The following is a 14,657-nucleotide window of genomic DNA, read 5'->3' as shown; positions in this document are numbered from 1 at the left end:
AGAGAGAGAGAGAGAGAGAGAGAGAGAGAGAGAGAGAGAGAGAGAGAGAGAGAGAGAGAGAGAGCAGGTTTCTCACCAGGCTGAGTTAACATCAGGGGTAGTAGATATTGGAGATCAGTCCTGAAGACAGTCCCTGCCAATCTGCCTGAGTGAACTGCCAGACTCGCCGGTGTTGAGGCAGCTCTCTGAGAATAGCCGGAGAGATGTTGACTATCACAAGCTCATGCTCAGCTGAACCAGTTGGAGCAAAGGAAGAACATGACGCATTGACAAGGAAGTTCGTCATCACCAAGTCCAGAAGGGAGGATTTGCCATTTGGAGAAATCTGGGTTTGAAAGTTCACAGATCGAATCAGTCCCATGGAGTCACAGAAGACCTTTTCTGAAGTGCTGGTAAGAGAGGTACCAACATCCAGGCAATTTACATGGTGACAATTGAAATTGTGTTGACAATATGAGGAAGAGAGAGCCAAAAGTTGGTCCATGTTGTCGGAGAGAGAATTTTCGATGGGGTTGTCACTGTTTGAAGGACAGTACAACACAGATAAACACGAGGTGGGAGTGAAGGGGGAGTCGCATGTACAGGTACTCCTGGGGGTTGGGGTGTGTAAGAGGAGTACAAGGAGAGTGAAAAATAGTTATTGATGTGCAGTGCGACTCCATCGCCAGGACGGGGTTCAGGTCCATCAAGCCGGAGGAGACAACAGCCAGGAAGAGATACTGAGGAGTCAGGGACATGCTGTGGGAGGAAGGATCCTGTTGAACAAATTATGTCCGGCCTCCGGGCTGTCAGCAGCAGCCTGGATTGAGAGGTCTGTCAGCTTGGGGAGGATGCCTTGGATGTTTGAGGTCCACACAGAGGAGGCATTGGGAGGATGCGGGAGAGGTGAGAGGCTCGGAGGGTGAAAGACAGGGGGGAGGGGGCTGGGATGGTGCGTGCTGGAGGTGAAGATGGGAGGGGGCAGGACAGAGAGGTGGTGGGGGAGATTGGAGGGGTGGGACAGAGAAGGAAGATGGGATAGGGTGGGATGGGTGGTGGGAGATGAGAGAGGGCAGGAAGATGTGAGGGGGAGAGACTGGGGGAAGTTAGGAGGGTGCGAGATGGGAGGGTTGGGACGAGGAGGAGGAATAAAGGAGGGTGCAAGACACACTAGTGTGTGTCCATCCTGCTCCTCTCAACTTCCCAATCGCTTCCTCCCTTCAGCCCTTAAATCATGGAATCAGTGCTTAAATCGCTTTAATCATATTAATAAATAATGCTTTTCTGATTGAATATGCTCACTCGAAGTTTAATCGAAGAAGCTTTTTCATTAACTTGAACTTCACTGAACCTCTCAGTTGAATTAACTTGTAATTTAAGTGATTTGATTAACTTTTTGTTGACTTTTAATTGAATTAAACGTGGTTTTAATAAAATTTTAATTAAATTCGCTTTTATTTGACAGTTTATTTCATTAAATATGCTTTTTAATTGACTTAGCTTTAAAAAAAAAAAAGAATCATTTAATGAAAGATGAGAACGGTTAACGAACACATTAAACTAGTGAAAGATTACAGCGATTTGAGCGCGGATTTAAAGAGGAACAACTGTATTTTGTGATTGCAGATGTCCAGTTGTGAAAGCTCTCCCCAAGAGTTTGAGACACCGGACAACAAAAGGCTCGGCTTTATTTGTCCGACACGATGAGCAAAACGTTTCTGATCACCTGCAAGATGTTTTCTGCATATTGGTCATTGGCAAGAAACAAACTCGTGTTGAGGAATTCGCACTGGAACAACACCTGTCTCGATGAATTACTTACAAAAAATAAAAACAACAAAAAGATCAAATCAGAGACAAAAAAAAAGCGATTCAATGAACCACAGGGCGTAACAGGTGTAAAGGAGTGGACGGTGCACGTTACCAATGGACGTGTCGTGGCCACTGCTTGCTCTCAGTGCATTTGTCCTTTCAGGATGTGGTTCGAGTTTAAAAGCCCCGGTCTTATCCGTGAGGTCCAGGTTCACCTGCGGTGGGCGATCCAACAGAAAACAAAACAAAAAAAATTCATGAAAGTGTCAGTATCTAAGCCCCATCTCCCCATCCCCTTCCTTACATTCTTGAATCTCCTCCGTCGTCTCTCTGTCCTTTTATGGAATTTCCTGACACCATGAGGAATGAGTGTTACCCGGCAAGATCGCAAGGTCACACAAAGGTCAAAAGATGGGTGAAGGACATACCCTTCGATGAACATTTGTCTGGCTGTGTTGACCAATTAGCACGCCCCATGGGCACTTCAATGGGCTCCAATGGAGACTTTATAAAAGTGCGGACAGCGTGCGGGCTGCGTCCGGTCCTCGGGGGTCTGCGTTCAGTGCTCGTGATTTTGTGGCTCGCTCCAATTTATTTATTTCTACTCGCTCATTGTACAAATGTACCGTGTGAAAAAAAAAAAGGTAGCGTAAGATAGGTAGCGTAAAGTGGCACAACATACCTTGGCCGGCAGCAAGCCATTGTTTGCCAGGACCAGAGGCAAAGAGGTGACGCGTCCGTGAAGGAGGCGAGGGAAAAGGAAGAGGGGCCAGCCAGACTGATCCTTCAACAAAGGCCGCAGAATGGTCAAATGTGGCAAAGTGCCTTCACCCGTTATTTCAAACGTCAAGTTGGAGTTTCTCTCTGAAATCCTTTTAACAACAACAACAACAACAACAACAACACCGACAGAGCATAAATGTCATTGCATATGTTCAAGCTATCTCCTTTCAATGGATGAGGTGTGTGTGCGTGTGTGTGTGTGTGTGAGGCATGTTTTTTGTGGAGTTCTCCTGGAGCTTTCTGATGTGGAATGTGATGTCACCAAAATGATTGTCATGATCTCGTGAGCTGATTAGGCTAATTAACGACAAAGAATCCGGAAGAACGCTCATGTTTTAAACGCACGCCATGTTGAGGTGTATCGAGCAGCTTAACCGGTCCTTCCACGGCACGGCATTCCAATTACAAAATAAACAACAAAAAGAATGACAACATCGTCACAAAGCATATTTTAATTAATAACAATAATATTAACAACAATGATAATGGTTGAATCGTTTGACAATAATAAAAATAATAATTAATCAATGCACAACTACTGAGTATCAAACGAGAAACTCGAAGCTGGGGGTGTAGTGGGATGGCACTCACGTGGATTGTCCTTCCACAGTCGCCTCGAAAAAAGCTTGATAGCTTTGTACGGTTTCAGGTGCGAAGGTGACGGTCACGTACACATGGCCGTAGCTTTTCACGACGCTCCGGTTTGGCTCCACGTTGAATGCGTTCACAGAGGAGGATGAAGACTTCGTTCAGGAAGATGAAGAAGAGCAAGAGAGGTTGACAATGTTCACTTACACGCACACATGTTTGTGAGGTATGGTCAACACACAGTGGGGACAGGTTGACTTCAAAACGGTGCGAGCGATGATGGCGGTCCTCACCTTGACGTGGAAGGTCACATTGCAGGTAACCTTTCCAGGGTTGACGATCTTGACGCGAGCTTGCGACGTCTTGCCCACCTGGACCGTATCAAAGATGAACTGGTTCGTATCTTCGATGAAGGTGCCCCCCTCGCAGGTAGCCGGCTCTCCCGATGGCGAGTAGGCGAGTACGGTCTTGCATATTCGATGTTCTTCAAAAATGGAGGCCCAGTCGTGAGAAATGCCTGCGGACAACGGACCAAACTCTCGTGAAAACAGGTGCAGAAGAAGCACCTTCAGCGCGATGAGCTCACAATGGGTGTATTATGAGAGTGTGCGTAATTAAACAATGGTACTTGGATAACAGGCCTCGGCGGTCACGTGGTAAGGAATTCCGTCTGGATATTGTTGGGGGTCGCAGCCGTTAATGGCGATGAGAAGGACCTCGTCGAACGCGCCAGGATGATTGCACGTGCAATCGACAGTGACCGTGAGGGTAACACCTGGTGCGAGTGCACCGGCGGGAGGATAGATCACGAAGACGCCCAACTCCAGGTATGCCTGCACAGCACAGGTAGTGAACGATTAAAAGGTAAGAGTTAATGTCGCTCAACAGCACGCGTGTGCACGAAATTTAAAAGCGAAGGGGGAGACAAATATCCGCGGATAAATAATTCCAGAGGGAATCCCCCAGTACGCTCACAAACACCATCGGCAGATTTATTTATTTTTTTCGTCTGGACCCCCCTGGGGCATCATGGAAAGGGTTAAACACCAAGGGCAGTGTGAAAGTGAGAGTGAGGGTAGGGAGGGAACATGTGGAGGGTCCACGGGCTGCACACACGCTGAACGAAACACAGGAAGAAGGGGGAAGGGGAAAATGGGGATGAAACAGAAAAGGAACAAATCAACGAGAAGAGGTGAGGGAAAGGGGTAAAAAAAAAATCAAAAAAAATCACAATAACCTGTAAAAAGAGAGTACTTGGGAACGGGGTAATTTGGGGGTAGAAAAGATCATGAGTATCGACGGGGATAACCTGAGGCAGTGGTGAACGGGACTGGTGAAGTTGGTTCCACAGGTGAGAGAAAGGAGGAACAAATATGTGGAGGTGAGCAGTGAACCTGAATTTTGAGAGTTTATGAAGAAGAGGGTTACCGTCAGATCGTGTGTGCCCTGAAGAAATATGGGGGCAGAACCAAGAGGGCAGAGGGTGCAAGACCAAAAAGGAGGAGCGAGAATACACCAAACTGCCTGCGATGTGAAAGTAGCCGGCCGAGACGCTCAGCTTCGTCGTGGGAGACACTATGATTTTGAGGGCTTTGCTTTCCACGGCATCAAGAAGGGCAAGGTGTAATGCGGGGGTGCCAGCCCAAAGGGGGGCAGCAATACTCCATGTAGCTGCGAATGAAGGCCTTGTAGGTTGTTAAAAGTTCAAAAATGGCCAAGGAAAGAGATTGCACGACGAAGGATGTGAAGTCTGCTGGCTTTGAAAGCCATCTTGGAAACACGGTCTGTCCAATAAAGTGGTTTGTTTAAGGAAGTAGATGGGAGGGTTTGCCAGACGGTCCGTTCGGCGAAAGACAGGGTGAGGGATTTGTCGGGGTTGATAGACATATTCCAAGTGTTCAACGAGCTCCTGATTGTATCAAGGTGTGCAGAGAGAGGGAAGAGGGTGCTGGCTGCCTGTTTGAAGGATGGGGAATGACAATGGCAGAGGGTGGAATCATCAGCAAGGAGGCAGGATTTTCTTGGAAATCAGAAAGATCATTAAGATGACGAACAAGACCTGGCCCAAGATGCTGCCTTGGGGCACTGCAGCCTTGACAGGGAGAGGAGGTGAGAGGATCCCGTTAAGAGCAAGCCTTAACTTTATCTTTCACCACCGACTCCACCAGGAACACCTTGCACACCTTACTCGACACATATCAGTAGCACGTGGGTTTAAGAAATTGGAAGATCGAGGCATACCTGCTTTTGAGGATATCGATCTTGTGCTGCGTCCACGGGAAATGGTCTTCGGGTCTGCACGTGCAGTTTGGACAACATTACTTTACTTGTCTTGGAACCACCGACTGTAGACAGCTTTTGAATAGCTGACAGCCTTTGTGTCAGAGGAGTGGGAGGGGGAGGGAGAGTGAGGGAGGAGAGGGAAGGAAGGAGAGGGGAGGGAGACATCGGGAGGGGGAGTGGGAGAGGAGGGGAGGAGAGAGGAGGAGAAAGAGAAGGAAGGGAGAGAATGAGGGCGAGGGAAGTATCACATGCTTTCTCAAGCTCAAGGAAAATAATTTGAAACTTTCTGTGTACATCGGAACCATCCAGCAAAACTCGGACAAGGAATCCTTCGAGTGGCTCGAGATGACTTGAGAGCGGCTTACATCAGGCACGGAGTCACCATTGGAGCTTTCTATGGATATAGTCACACCCACCCCTCACTTTTTGTGGAATTGCCACGTGAGCTCCACCCACCAACGCATAACCCCCCCCCCCACCACCTCAACTATCTCTCTGAAATAGTCATCACCAATACTCCATGAACACGCATCACTCAAGACTAAGAACAAAACAAAAATCCGGAGAAGAGGATTCTAAAACATTTTCGAAAAAGCACGAGGGAGGGAGGGAGAGAAAAAAGAGAGAGGGGCATGAAAAAGGGATGGGGAGAGGTGAGGGAGGTCGGGGGAGGGTGAGAGAGGAAGAGAGGGGTGGGGGAGAGTGAAATAGAGTGTTTGTGTGGGGTGTAGGGGAAGGTTTGTGTGTGTGTGTGTGTGTGTGGGGGGGGGGGTGTGGGGAAGGATTGAGAGGGTGGGGTGAGGGGGAAGCATTGAGGAGGTGGGGTGGAAGCTTCTTCTGATTCCAAATTCCCAAATTTGACAAACGGATATAAATACCATGGGATGGGAGATAAGATCGCTTGTTAAAGGGACGGCCAAACACAGTGCTGTGTGTACAGGGGGGTAAGGTTGGTGTACCCAGCTTTTAAAGGAAGGAGCGTTTATATTTTTCATGGAGATTCAGTTTGGAGAAAAAAGGATTGGGGGGGGCAGGGTGGGAGGGGTTGGGGGGTAGAACCAGAAGCAGAAGGAAATTCAAGTAGAAATTCGAATTAGAAATGAGAATCATTATGGAGTGAAAAATATTATTTTTTTTATTTGTTTCATTTGATATTTTGAAGCGAGGAACGGACATGTGATAGTGTTGAGGAGATAGAAGCAAGGTACCTTGGAAATTGGAATATACCCTGGAGAGAAACAAGAGAGCGAGATACACTTTCTGTCCGAGGAAAGGCTGTGTCAGGCCTTGACAAACATCAAACAAACAGCACAAACAACGAATGAATTAACAAGAAATCACGTGACAACATAAAAACACGATGAATCCGGATGTTTGTTTGTGGTGAACTTCATGAATGTTCATCTCAGTTAGTTGGAAGAGGGAGAAATCAGGGATATCTTTCGGGAGGTGAGGAAGGGTGGGAGGTGGGAAAAAGTGATAATTAATTATTATACATCTGATGGGGAGGAATTAATTAATATATCAGAGGCATTTAAGGTGATGAAGCACTTGTGTTGATTGCGGTTAAACGCGAGTATTAATGAAAAGTGATAAAATTTCGGGTGTGGGGAAGGGTGAGGGAAGGAAGGGGGGGGGACAAAAAACAGAGGAAAGGGAATGTTTGTTTTGGGATAGATGATTTAAAAGGATTGAGTGCATGGCAGCGGGGTTGTGTGGTGTGTGAAGGGGCTAGGTGTGGGAGTGGAAGGGCGCAACGTCCTTTTAAATCACCGTCTGTCCCAGAACCAACATTTCCTTACGACCGAGAGACAATATACCATAACTCCATGACATGCACATACGATACTGGAAACACCTGCTCCCTTCGAGAGCGGCCAGAGGGCGAGGGGGTCATGATATTATCTTTTTGAATATTAGTACCAGAGCGGAGTACCCGCACAAGGGGCGATCTGTTTTCAAGCGTGCAACACGTTCTTCTTACACGTGCCTTGATCCGGGTGGTGTATAGGCAACAGACCGCTGCCTCAATCGCTCCCGAAAAGAAACAAGGACAAATGTGTCCAAGAGCCGCGTCCTCAAAGTTTTGTCTTCACCAGAAGAATAACAAGAAGAAGAAGAAGAAAACAACTTCCGATATTTTGTCACGTGCCTTGATGGAGCCAATAGCGAGACCCGTCATGGACGATCGTTGTTCATGACGAGAAAATCGTGTATTTACGAAATTACAACACATTAAATGGAATAATATTTAAATAGTCACGTGACCTTTTCGAAACTTTAAAGCAAATGTCCGAATATATTTAAAAGTTCATGATAGACGCTCTCAAAAGGCACCGTCAATGTGAAGATGTGTACAGCTGTTTAGTATTTTAGGAGATCCGGATACTGTATGTAAAAGAGCCTAGTCCTTAAGGTTTTGTCTTCAGAAGAAGAAGAAGAAGAACAACAACAACAACAACAACAATGTGGAGCTCTCTTCTTGGAGCCACGTTCGCTATGAGAGACGCGGCCAAAAATAATAATAACCCAGGTTAATCCAATTGCACCCACGCTCTCCCAAAAGAAACAAAATGCCCAGATGGGTGGAAACATTCTGTTTTTTTTTCAAAACTTGATGGAATCAAACGAAACTTCAGGAAACACACCTCCAGGAAGTCCTGAGTAATCCCTGAAAGTTTCTGCTTTCTCGGTCAAATCCTTTCGGAGGACGAGATGAAACATCCAACATACGTACACATCCATCCATGCACGCAAACTTCCCCTCCATGATCCACAGATCGATGTCATGATGGAATGTAACGTTTGTAAAGTCCGACATCACACACACTTACAGGTGTTGGCGAGGTTGAGACTGCTTCTGCTGCTTTGGATTGTTGAGGAGGAACGTGAAGTCAAAGTGTCCACAATTTGTGAGTGTGAAGAAACGAGACTGCTGGACGTTCAAGGGGACCGGACCGAAGGCCAGGTCGCAGGCCGGCACGACGCGACACTGGTGGTGAACGGCCTTGGCAGACACTTTGATCGGGATCGAGGCGACGGTCTCGTGTCGGTGCACACTCGGCTCGATCACCTGCAAGAGGACCGCGGTCACGATGTGCACGGAAGGGAAGGTTTCAGTGTCTTTTAATGGCAGGACACTCGGCTTAACGTCCACCCGAAGGACGGCAAACACTTCGAGGCCTCGCCCTGCCTGCAAAGCACCAGGATGAGAGTTTATAGTTAGGTCGGGATTCAAACCCAGGCGAGACAGCTCAGAGGGCAAGTACGTGTACCTGTAGACTCGTGGGTTCACACCTATTTGCCATAGTGGGCCACATTTGGAGCTCTCGAGATGTGATGTGGAGCTCACCCACAAAACTTACTCTCTCTGGACGGATTTTTAAAAGTTTTGTATTTTTTTTCCTCTGTGAAAACCGACTGCACCGCTCCACTCCAACAAACTCCACTCTTGTAACGAACGAGCGTGCTCTGAAAAGTCGAGGAGTTTTGATTTGCGAGGCAGTTGTATCCAAAGCAAGTGAGTGTTTCGAGCGCACTCATCGGTTCAGAAAAAATTTCTGGTTCAGGAGAAAGTAAAAAACAACTCGTGGCATCCTTACCTTAAAAAAACCCCCGACAATGTCACCTGTGTCACGGCAGTGTGCTGATTGGGCCGCATGCGGCCCGCGGGCCATCGGTTGAGTACAACTATCCTGGCGGCTCTATAATACACAATGCGAACATCTATGTGACGAAGAGAAAAGGGTGGTGACCATGTTCCTGATAGCTTGCTCACTCTGCAATGCAGGAAGGACTCCTCGGTGATGTGCACCTCTCTCGAGGGATGAAAGGTTATCTGGACGTTCACCGTTGGATTACTCGGCTTGAGGCAGCCTTGTTGGGGATCGACCGTGAACAACGAGTTCGGGTCGATGTGCGGCGACGGAAGCGACTGCAACACAAAGCTGGGAGGGAGAGAGAGAGAAACATTGCATAGAATGCTCTGCGTGTCGATAGCCCGGCACGGTCCACCAGTCTACCGGAAGTGACGTCATGGGAAACACTCAACAGTTCACAATTCATCAGAACGTTGCGGAGTTTTTCAGTGTTATAAAACCTGTTTATCCTGGAAGGAGTCAAGGGGGGGAAGGCAAGATGGCGGATCAGATGTACACAAGGGAAGCGGCGGGGATCGGGATGACGGGGGAAATGGGTGGCAGGGAATGGGAATGGTGGGAGATGATAACGACGGACGTGGTTCGAGGAGGTGTGAAAGATTGCTCAGTAATCGGGAAGACTGACGAGCACGTGGTCTCACCGATGCCGAGACAAACACGAACTTAAAATGGAGAATTAGGGAGCTACGAGGAGACAGTACGAAAGAGTAGGTCGGTACAAGGAGCCGAGGAAATGGATTACAGGGGAGTATCGACAGTACTGATCAACAGTACAGGGGGAGTAAGTTGTACAATAGTTAAGATATATGTATATACGAAAGGGCCTGTGCTGACACATTGTGTAAGCACACGAACCGTGCTTCCCCATCGTCTCGGGGACTTGCATCTGACATTTCATTTATTTATTTTCATTTATTTATATTCCCATTTAACGGATGTTGTCCGACGGTTCTGTGATTTTCCCGGTGTACCGGCTTCGATGTCCATCGGCACGAAAAATTTCAGCTTTCTCTGTCACCCAGAAGGTCCCGACCATTAATATCGGTCGGTGGTTCGGAAGGGCTTGATGTGTTGGATGGAAAATTGCATGCTCACACCTGGAATCAAACCCAGGTTACCCTGATGAACTGTACCAGTCATGAAAGGCACGTGGGTAAGTTTGCCCGTTGCACGATGTGTGCGGGGTGAGAGTGTGAAACGAGGTGAAAACCACCGTTCTGGTGGACGGTTCGGAGAGGAGACGAGTTGGTGACAAGTGCGTGGACAAGGAAAACCCTCCGGCCTATACCGGCGACCGACGCCCGAGAGTGGAATCGTGACAAAATAAACTTTACTCGAAAGCAACTTTGTGCTTTCCCTTGTTCTTGAGGATGCAGTGCCGCTTCGCTTGGTGGATCACGTGGATGACTCCAAAGTCCAGGCCTCCATCGAGCCCTGCGTGACACAACAGGAAGGACGACAATGACGAGGAAAAGAAAACAATTTCCTTCGAAACACTCGTCACGCGAAATGATCAAATGGTGATGAACGCGGATGTCGATGTGTTCGGGGGGACAGACCGGTGCATTTCCTTCCAACGATGGAAAGCACCAGAACCTCCGAACTTTGCGAGGTTTTGCTCATTGCGAAAAACGAGTGCGAGTGTGCCAGCTTGGAGAGGAGCTGCAATCTCGAGTTTAAAGGCGGGAATAACTTAGCATTGATGACGTCATGTCCGGAGATGTAACCGGTTACCTTTGGGAAAGCTGATGTCCAGTGCCACGTCATAGGCTTCCGCAATCACTTGCACCTTCTCCGTGTGCACAATCCCCAGTATATCGTCCACGTCAGAGATCTGAGAAATCAATCCGAGTACCAACAATCAATGAGTGTCAACCTTGTGTTTCAAATGACGTTGATGTCTCATTGTAATACGTCACAATCAAACATACTGTTGCGGAAATGGGCCCTTAGTGGGTTATTATATATAGGATTAGCCCAGATCCCCCTTTAAATGCATGTTTCACCAGGTTGTTTGGTAATCGGGCGTCACGTGTGTGTCGGAAGGTGTAGCAGGCGGTACAGTGTTCATACAGTGGTGGTGTACCGAGAGGCGCCTTCTTTTTCCTTCCCCCCTCCTAACTCGCCCCCACCCAGCGCCCAGACAGAGTCAGTCAACAAGACGTCCCAGCAACCCATTGGCGGAGAGCTGCTGCAAACTCGAACGATGGATGAATCACGTGTCCCCGGAGGTGGTCCAAAAAGCCCGCCCCAAAAGGCAAGAGGAACTGCTTTTTCCTGTCGGTGATCTGCTTTATGAGGAGTGATTTGACGAGCTGATCCTCCTTGGCCATGGATCCAGCATGCAGGTCATCCCCAGGTTCATCCTGAGTCGAACCACAAAGCCTCTGGCTGTCCTAACTCCCTGCACAGCTCGACCACGTCTTTTCGTCCCATCGATCCACCTGCAGAGTCCAACACCCAGATTTGGCGTCATCGGGTGTACAGGCCAGGCCTGGATTTTCAGACTGGACCTTGTGATAAACCAGCTGGAACACACCATAGATCTCACTCTCTTGTGCCTTCGACCTCACAGGTGCTGGACGCACCGAGGCTGCGTGCGTGAGCTGTGCCGATAGGAGGACGAAGAACAATCGCTCGATTTGTATTCAAAACCAAACTGGCTACGGATTGCGGCAGACCGCCCGGTCTCTGATCAAACCGAGTCCGTAGCCGCGGGGTATATCCCCAACTGGCAAGGTACAGGGGTACTTTGGTATCGTGATCTTAGGCGCGTGACCCGAGACCTGTGCCGAACTAGCCGGCGATATAACCCGTGAGATGGCAGTGCTGTTAAGCGCTACCGAATCAACAACAATACATCAACCAGGCTGAACAGTTTACATTCTGTATCCCACTGATAGGCCGGATCTGAATCCGGACCTGGACCAAAATCCAATCGGCTTGTTCTTGCCACCGAACCAACTCACCCACCTAGTTTCGTCACAACTCATCTTCAACTTTTTGAAATATCATTCCATACATCGTTTTTGGCCCTGTTTCTCAATCGTGAAGAATCACGAAAAAAATTATCCGCATATTCACCAAAATCTCATCAATTCTTCCTTGTCAAACACCCAGCCCGTTCACTAAGTTTTGTCTGAATCCGGCCGTGACTTTTTGAGATATCCTGCTCACAGACAAAGAAACAGACAGACAGACAGACAGACAGGAGTGAAAACATCACCGATGTCCACCTTTGGTGGGGGAAGAAATAATGAAGAATGAAAGAATGGAAAAATTATTCTTCAAAAAGTGGGACACGACGGACGGACACCAAGACGAAACACTGAATATCTCACTCCAGGAACGAGAATTACAACCTCTGGATCTCCTCGAATATTCCCTGAGGACAAGTCATTGTGAGTGTGTTCTTGACAAGGCCCCTGGTAAGTGTGATACGGTCATTGTGAGTGTGTTCTTGACAAGGCCCCTGGTAAGTGTGATACGGTCATTGTGAGTGTGTTCTTGACAAGGCCCCTGGTAAGTGTGATACGGTCATTGTGAGTGTGTTCTTGACAAGGCCCCTGGTAAGTGTGATATGGTCATTGTGAGTGTGTTCTTGACAAGGCCCCTGGTAAGTGTGATACGGTCATTGTGAGTGTGTTCTTGACAAGGCCCCTGGTAAGTGTGATACGGTCATTGTGAGTGTGTTCTTGACAAGGCCCCTGGTAAGTGTGATATGGTCATTGTGAGTGTGTTCTTGACAAGGCCCCTGGTAAGTGTGATATGGTCATTGTGAGTGTGTTCTTGACAAGGCCCCTGGTAAGTGTGATACGGTCATTGTGAGTGTGTTCTTGACAAGGCCCCTGGTAAGTGTGATATGGTCATTGTGAGTGTGTTCTTGACAAGGCCCCTGGTAAGTGTGATATGGTCATTATGAGTGTTCTCACAGCTCGGTAAGACCTTGTGTGTTCGAGTTTGATTTATTTTTTCCGACGTGTCCCACATACCTCAAGGCAAAGCATCTTGGACAGACACAAAGGTCGCTTGGTGCACAAAGATAGCCGCAAAACGCCCTCGGAATGAGCCGCCATCACACCGTGGTCTTCGTCCACCGAAAAGCCTTCACCGAGGGTTTCCAGACCACTGAGGTTCCAGGCGATGGGCAGCATGGTGGTGTTGAGCATAACAAGACACTTCGTTTCTTTTCTGCAAGTAAAACGAGGAAGGTGTTGATGGTGAAAGGGTCAGAGATCGATTTCAGAGTGTTACCGATGGCGGTTTTTGATTGATCCGATGGTTATAACAAGGTACCGAGCCCGATTCCAAACGGCTGATGTCTCCTGTCCACACGGTGTCTTTTCCATTACGCTGCGTCGACTTACCTGCAGTGCAGGTAATGGTTCCAAACACAGGGAAGCACGTCCAACTTGTGCACATGAATGGGGGTGGACGTGGATGTTGACAAAATGTTACGACTTAGCCATCGGGTGGAGTGCTCGGGGTCCTGTCTATTGTTCCGGAGGTCCTAATGGAGACCAGTACGTACCGCGTGTGTGGTTGCGCTGTATCAGCAGTCAGATGTGACCGAGCGACGTTAACATTCTCATGCTGGTGCCAATTCACACGTCCCACTCTTCAACACACAGTGTCGTGTGCAAATCCGACAATGCAACACAAAATTCAAAACAAGAGGAACAAACAAACAAAAAAAAAACGCTTCTGCTCCCCCTCCGATCAACGTGTCCCAATGAGGCTCTCCTCTGCCTTTGTGTCTTCAACACAGACGGTGCCACCAACAGGCGGCCCTCGGAGGGATCACTCCAATCCTCAACGAGGTCTTACAGGCCAGGTCTCTCGTCACAAGCCAGACCGCGTGCCCTGCATTCATTCCCGCCTTTTTCTCCCTCCCTCCCGCCAGCCTCACACCTGGAGCGACGACCCTCGCTTCTTCTTCACCACTTCCCTTTTTTTATTCCACTTACTTTTCTTAAAAATCCACACAGTACCGCCGCATGACATAATGTGGAGGGCATGGGGTGAAAGGGAGGGTCAGGTGGTGTTGGAGGATGAGAGGATTACGAGGATGTCGATGGAGGAAGGTTGGATAGACGATTTGGGGAGGGGGTTGGGTCCATATGATGTTATGTTTGTGTCCATAGTAACTGCAGTGCATGTCACATGACACTCCATGTTAATATCTTCAGTTTGTTGTAATCTCCTTGAGCGTGTGTCCAAAAGTGGGACCGAACCCTCCCAGGGCACAAACTATCCCCTTATTATTATTGGGATGGGCTGGTAGGATGGCCTGGGCCTGAGAGGTCTCACACTCATCTCCAAGTCGTCTACCCTGGGTTCGAATCCCGACCCAGCTATAAACTGTCATCCCGGTGTTTCACAGGCAGGGTGATTCATCAATGTGTGTGTGCCGCCCCTCGGATGGACGATGAACGGGCGTCACATCTGCCGGTATTAGTCGGTGGACCTAAAAGATCCCATGGTGACCTTTATGAAGTGCAGGCGAGCTATCACCGGGTTGTTCAAGGGTTCAAGAGACTGAGATGAGAATAA

At 48.4% G+C, this 14,657-nt stretch overlaps 1 protein-coding gene across 45 annotated transcripts in view; it reads right to left on the bottom strand.

The window, feature by feature from the left end:
• Nucleotides 1-14,657, bottom strand: part of HYDIN (HYDIN axonemal central pair apparatus protein) — a 233,387-nt gene that overhangs the window by 40,536 nt on the left and 178,194 nt on the right. For 43 of the 45 annotated variants that reach the window (XR_015054814.1, XR_015054815.1, XR_015054813.1 and 40 more), the window contains 11 exons: nt 13,097-13,295; nt 10,839-10,938; nt 10,439-10,538; nt 9,224-9,392; nt 8,280-8,518; nt 5,404-5,536; nt 3,791-3,995; nt 3,456-3,679; nt 3,166-3,317; nt 2,474-2,663; nt 1,904-2,006 (listed from right to left, as the gene is read on the bottom strand). Coding sequence is in view for 41 of the 45 variants with exons in the window: in XM_085868716.1 (XP_085724842.1) it covers nt 1,904-2,006; nt 2,474-2,663; nt 3,166-3,317; nt 3,456-3,679; nt 3,791-3,995; nt 5,404-5,536; nt 8,280-8,518; nt 9,224-9,392; nt 10,439-10,538; nt 10,839-10,938; nt 13,097-13,295 (1,814 nt within the window). In the remaining 4 variants the exon portion in view is untranslated. The remainder of the gene's footprint in view (nt 1-1,903; nt 2,007-2,473; nt 2,664-3,165; nt 3,318-3,455; nt 3,680-3,790; nt 3,996-5,403; nt 5,537-8,279; nt 8,519-9,223; nt 9,393-10,438; nt 10,539-10,838; nt 10,939-13,096; nt 13,296-14,657) is intronic. The other 2 variants (XM_085868712.1, XM_085868718.1) reach the window with 2 other exon arrangements.

Source organism: Eptatretus burgeri, unplaced genomic scaffold, assembly GCF_056783735.1.
Source record: "Eptatretus burgeri isolate ZD-2024b unplaced genomic scaffold, Ebu_testis_v1 Ebu_testis_scaffold_3171, whole genome shotgun sequence".
Lineage (NCBI taxonomy): Eukaryota > Metazoa > Chordata > Myxini > Myxiniformes > Myxinidae > Eptatretus > Eptatretus burgeri.
The sequence above is the reverse complement of the archived record's forward strand: the minus strand, read 5'-3'. Positions and strand labels throughout refer to the sequence as shown.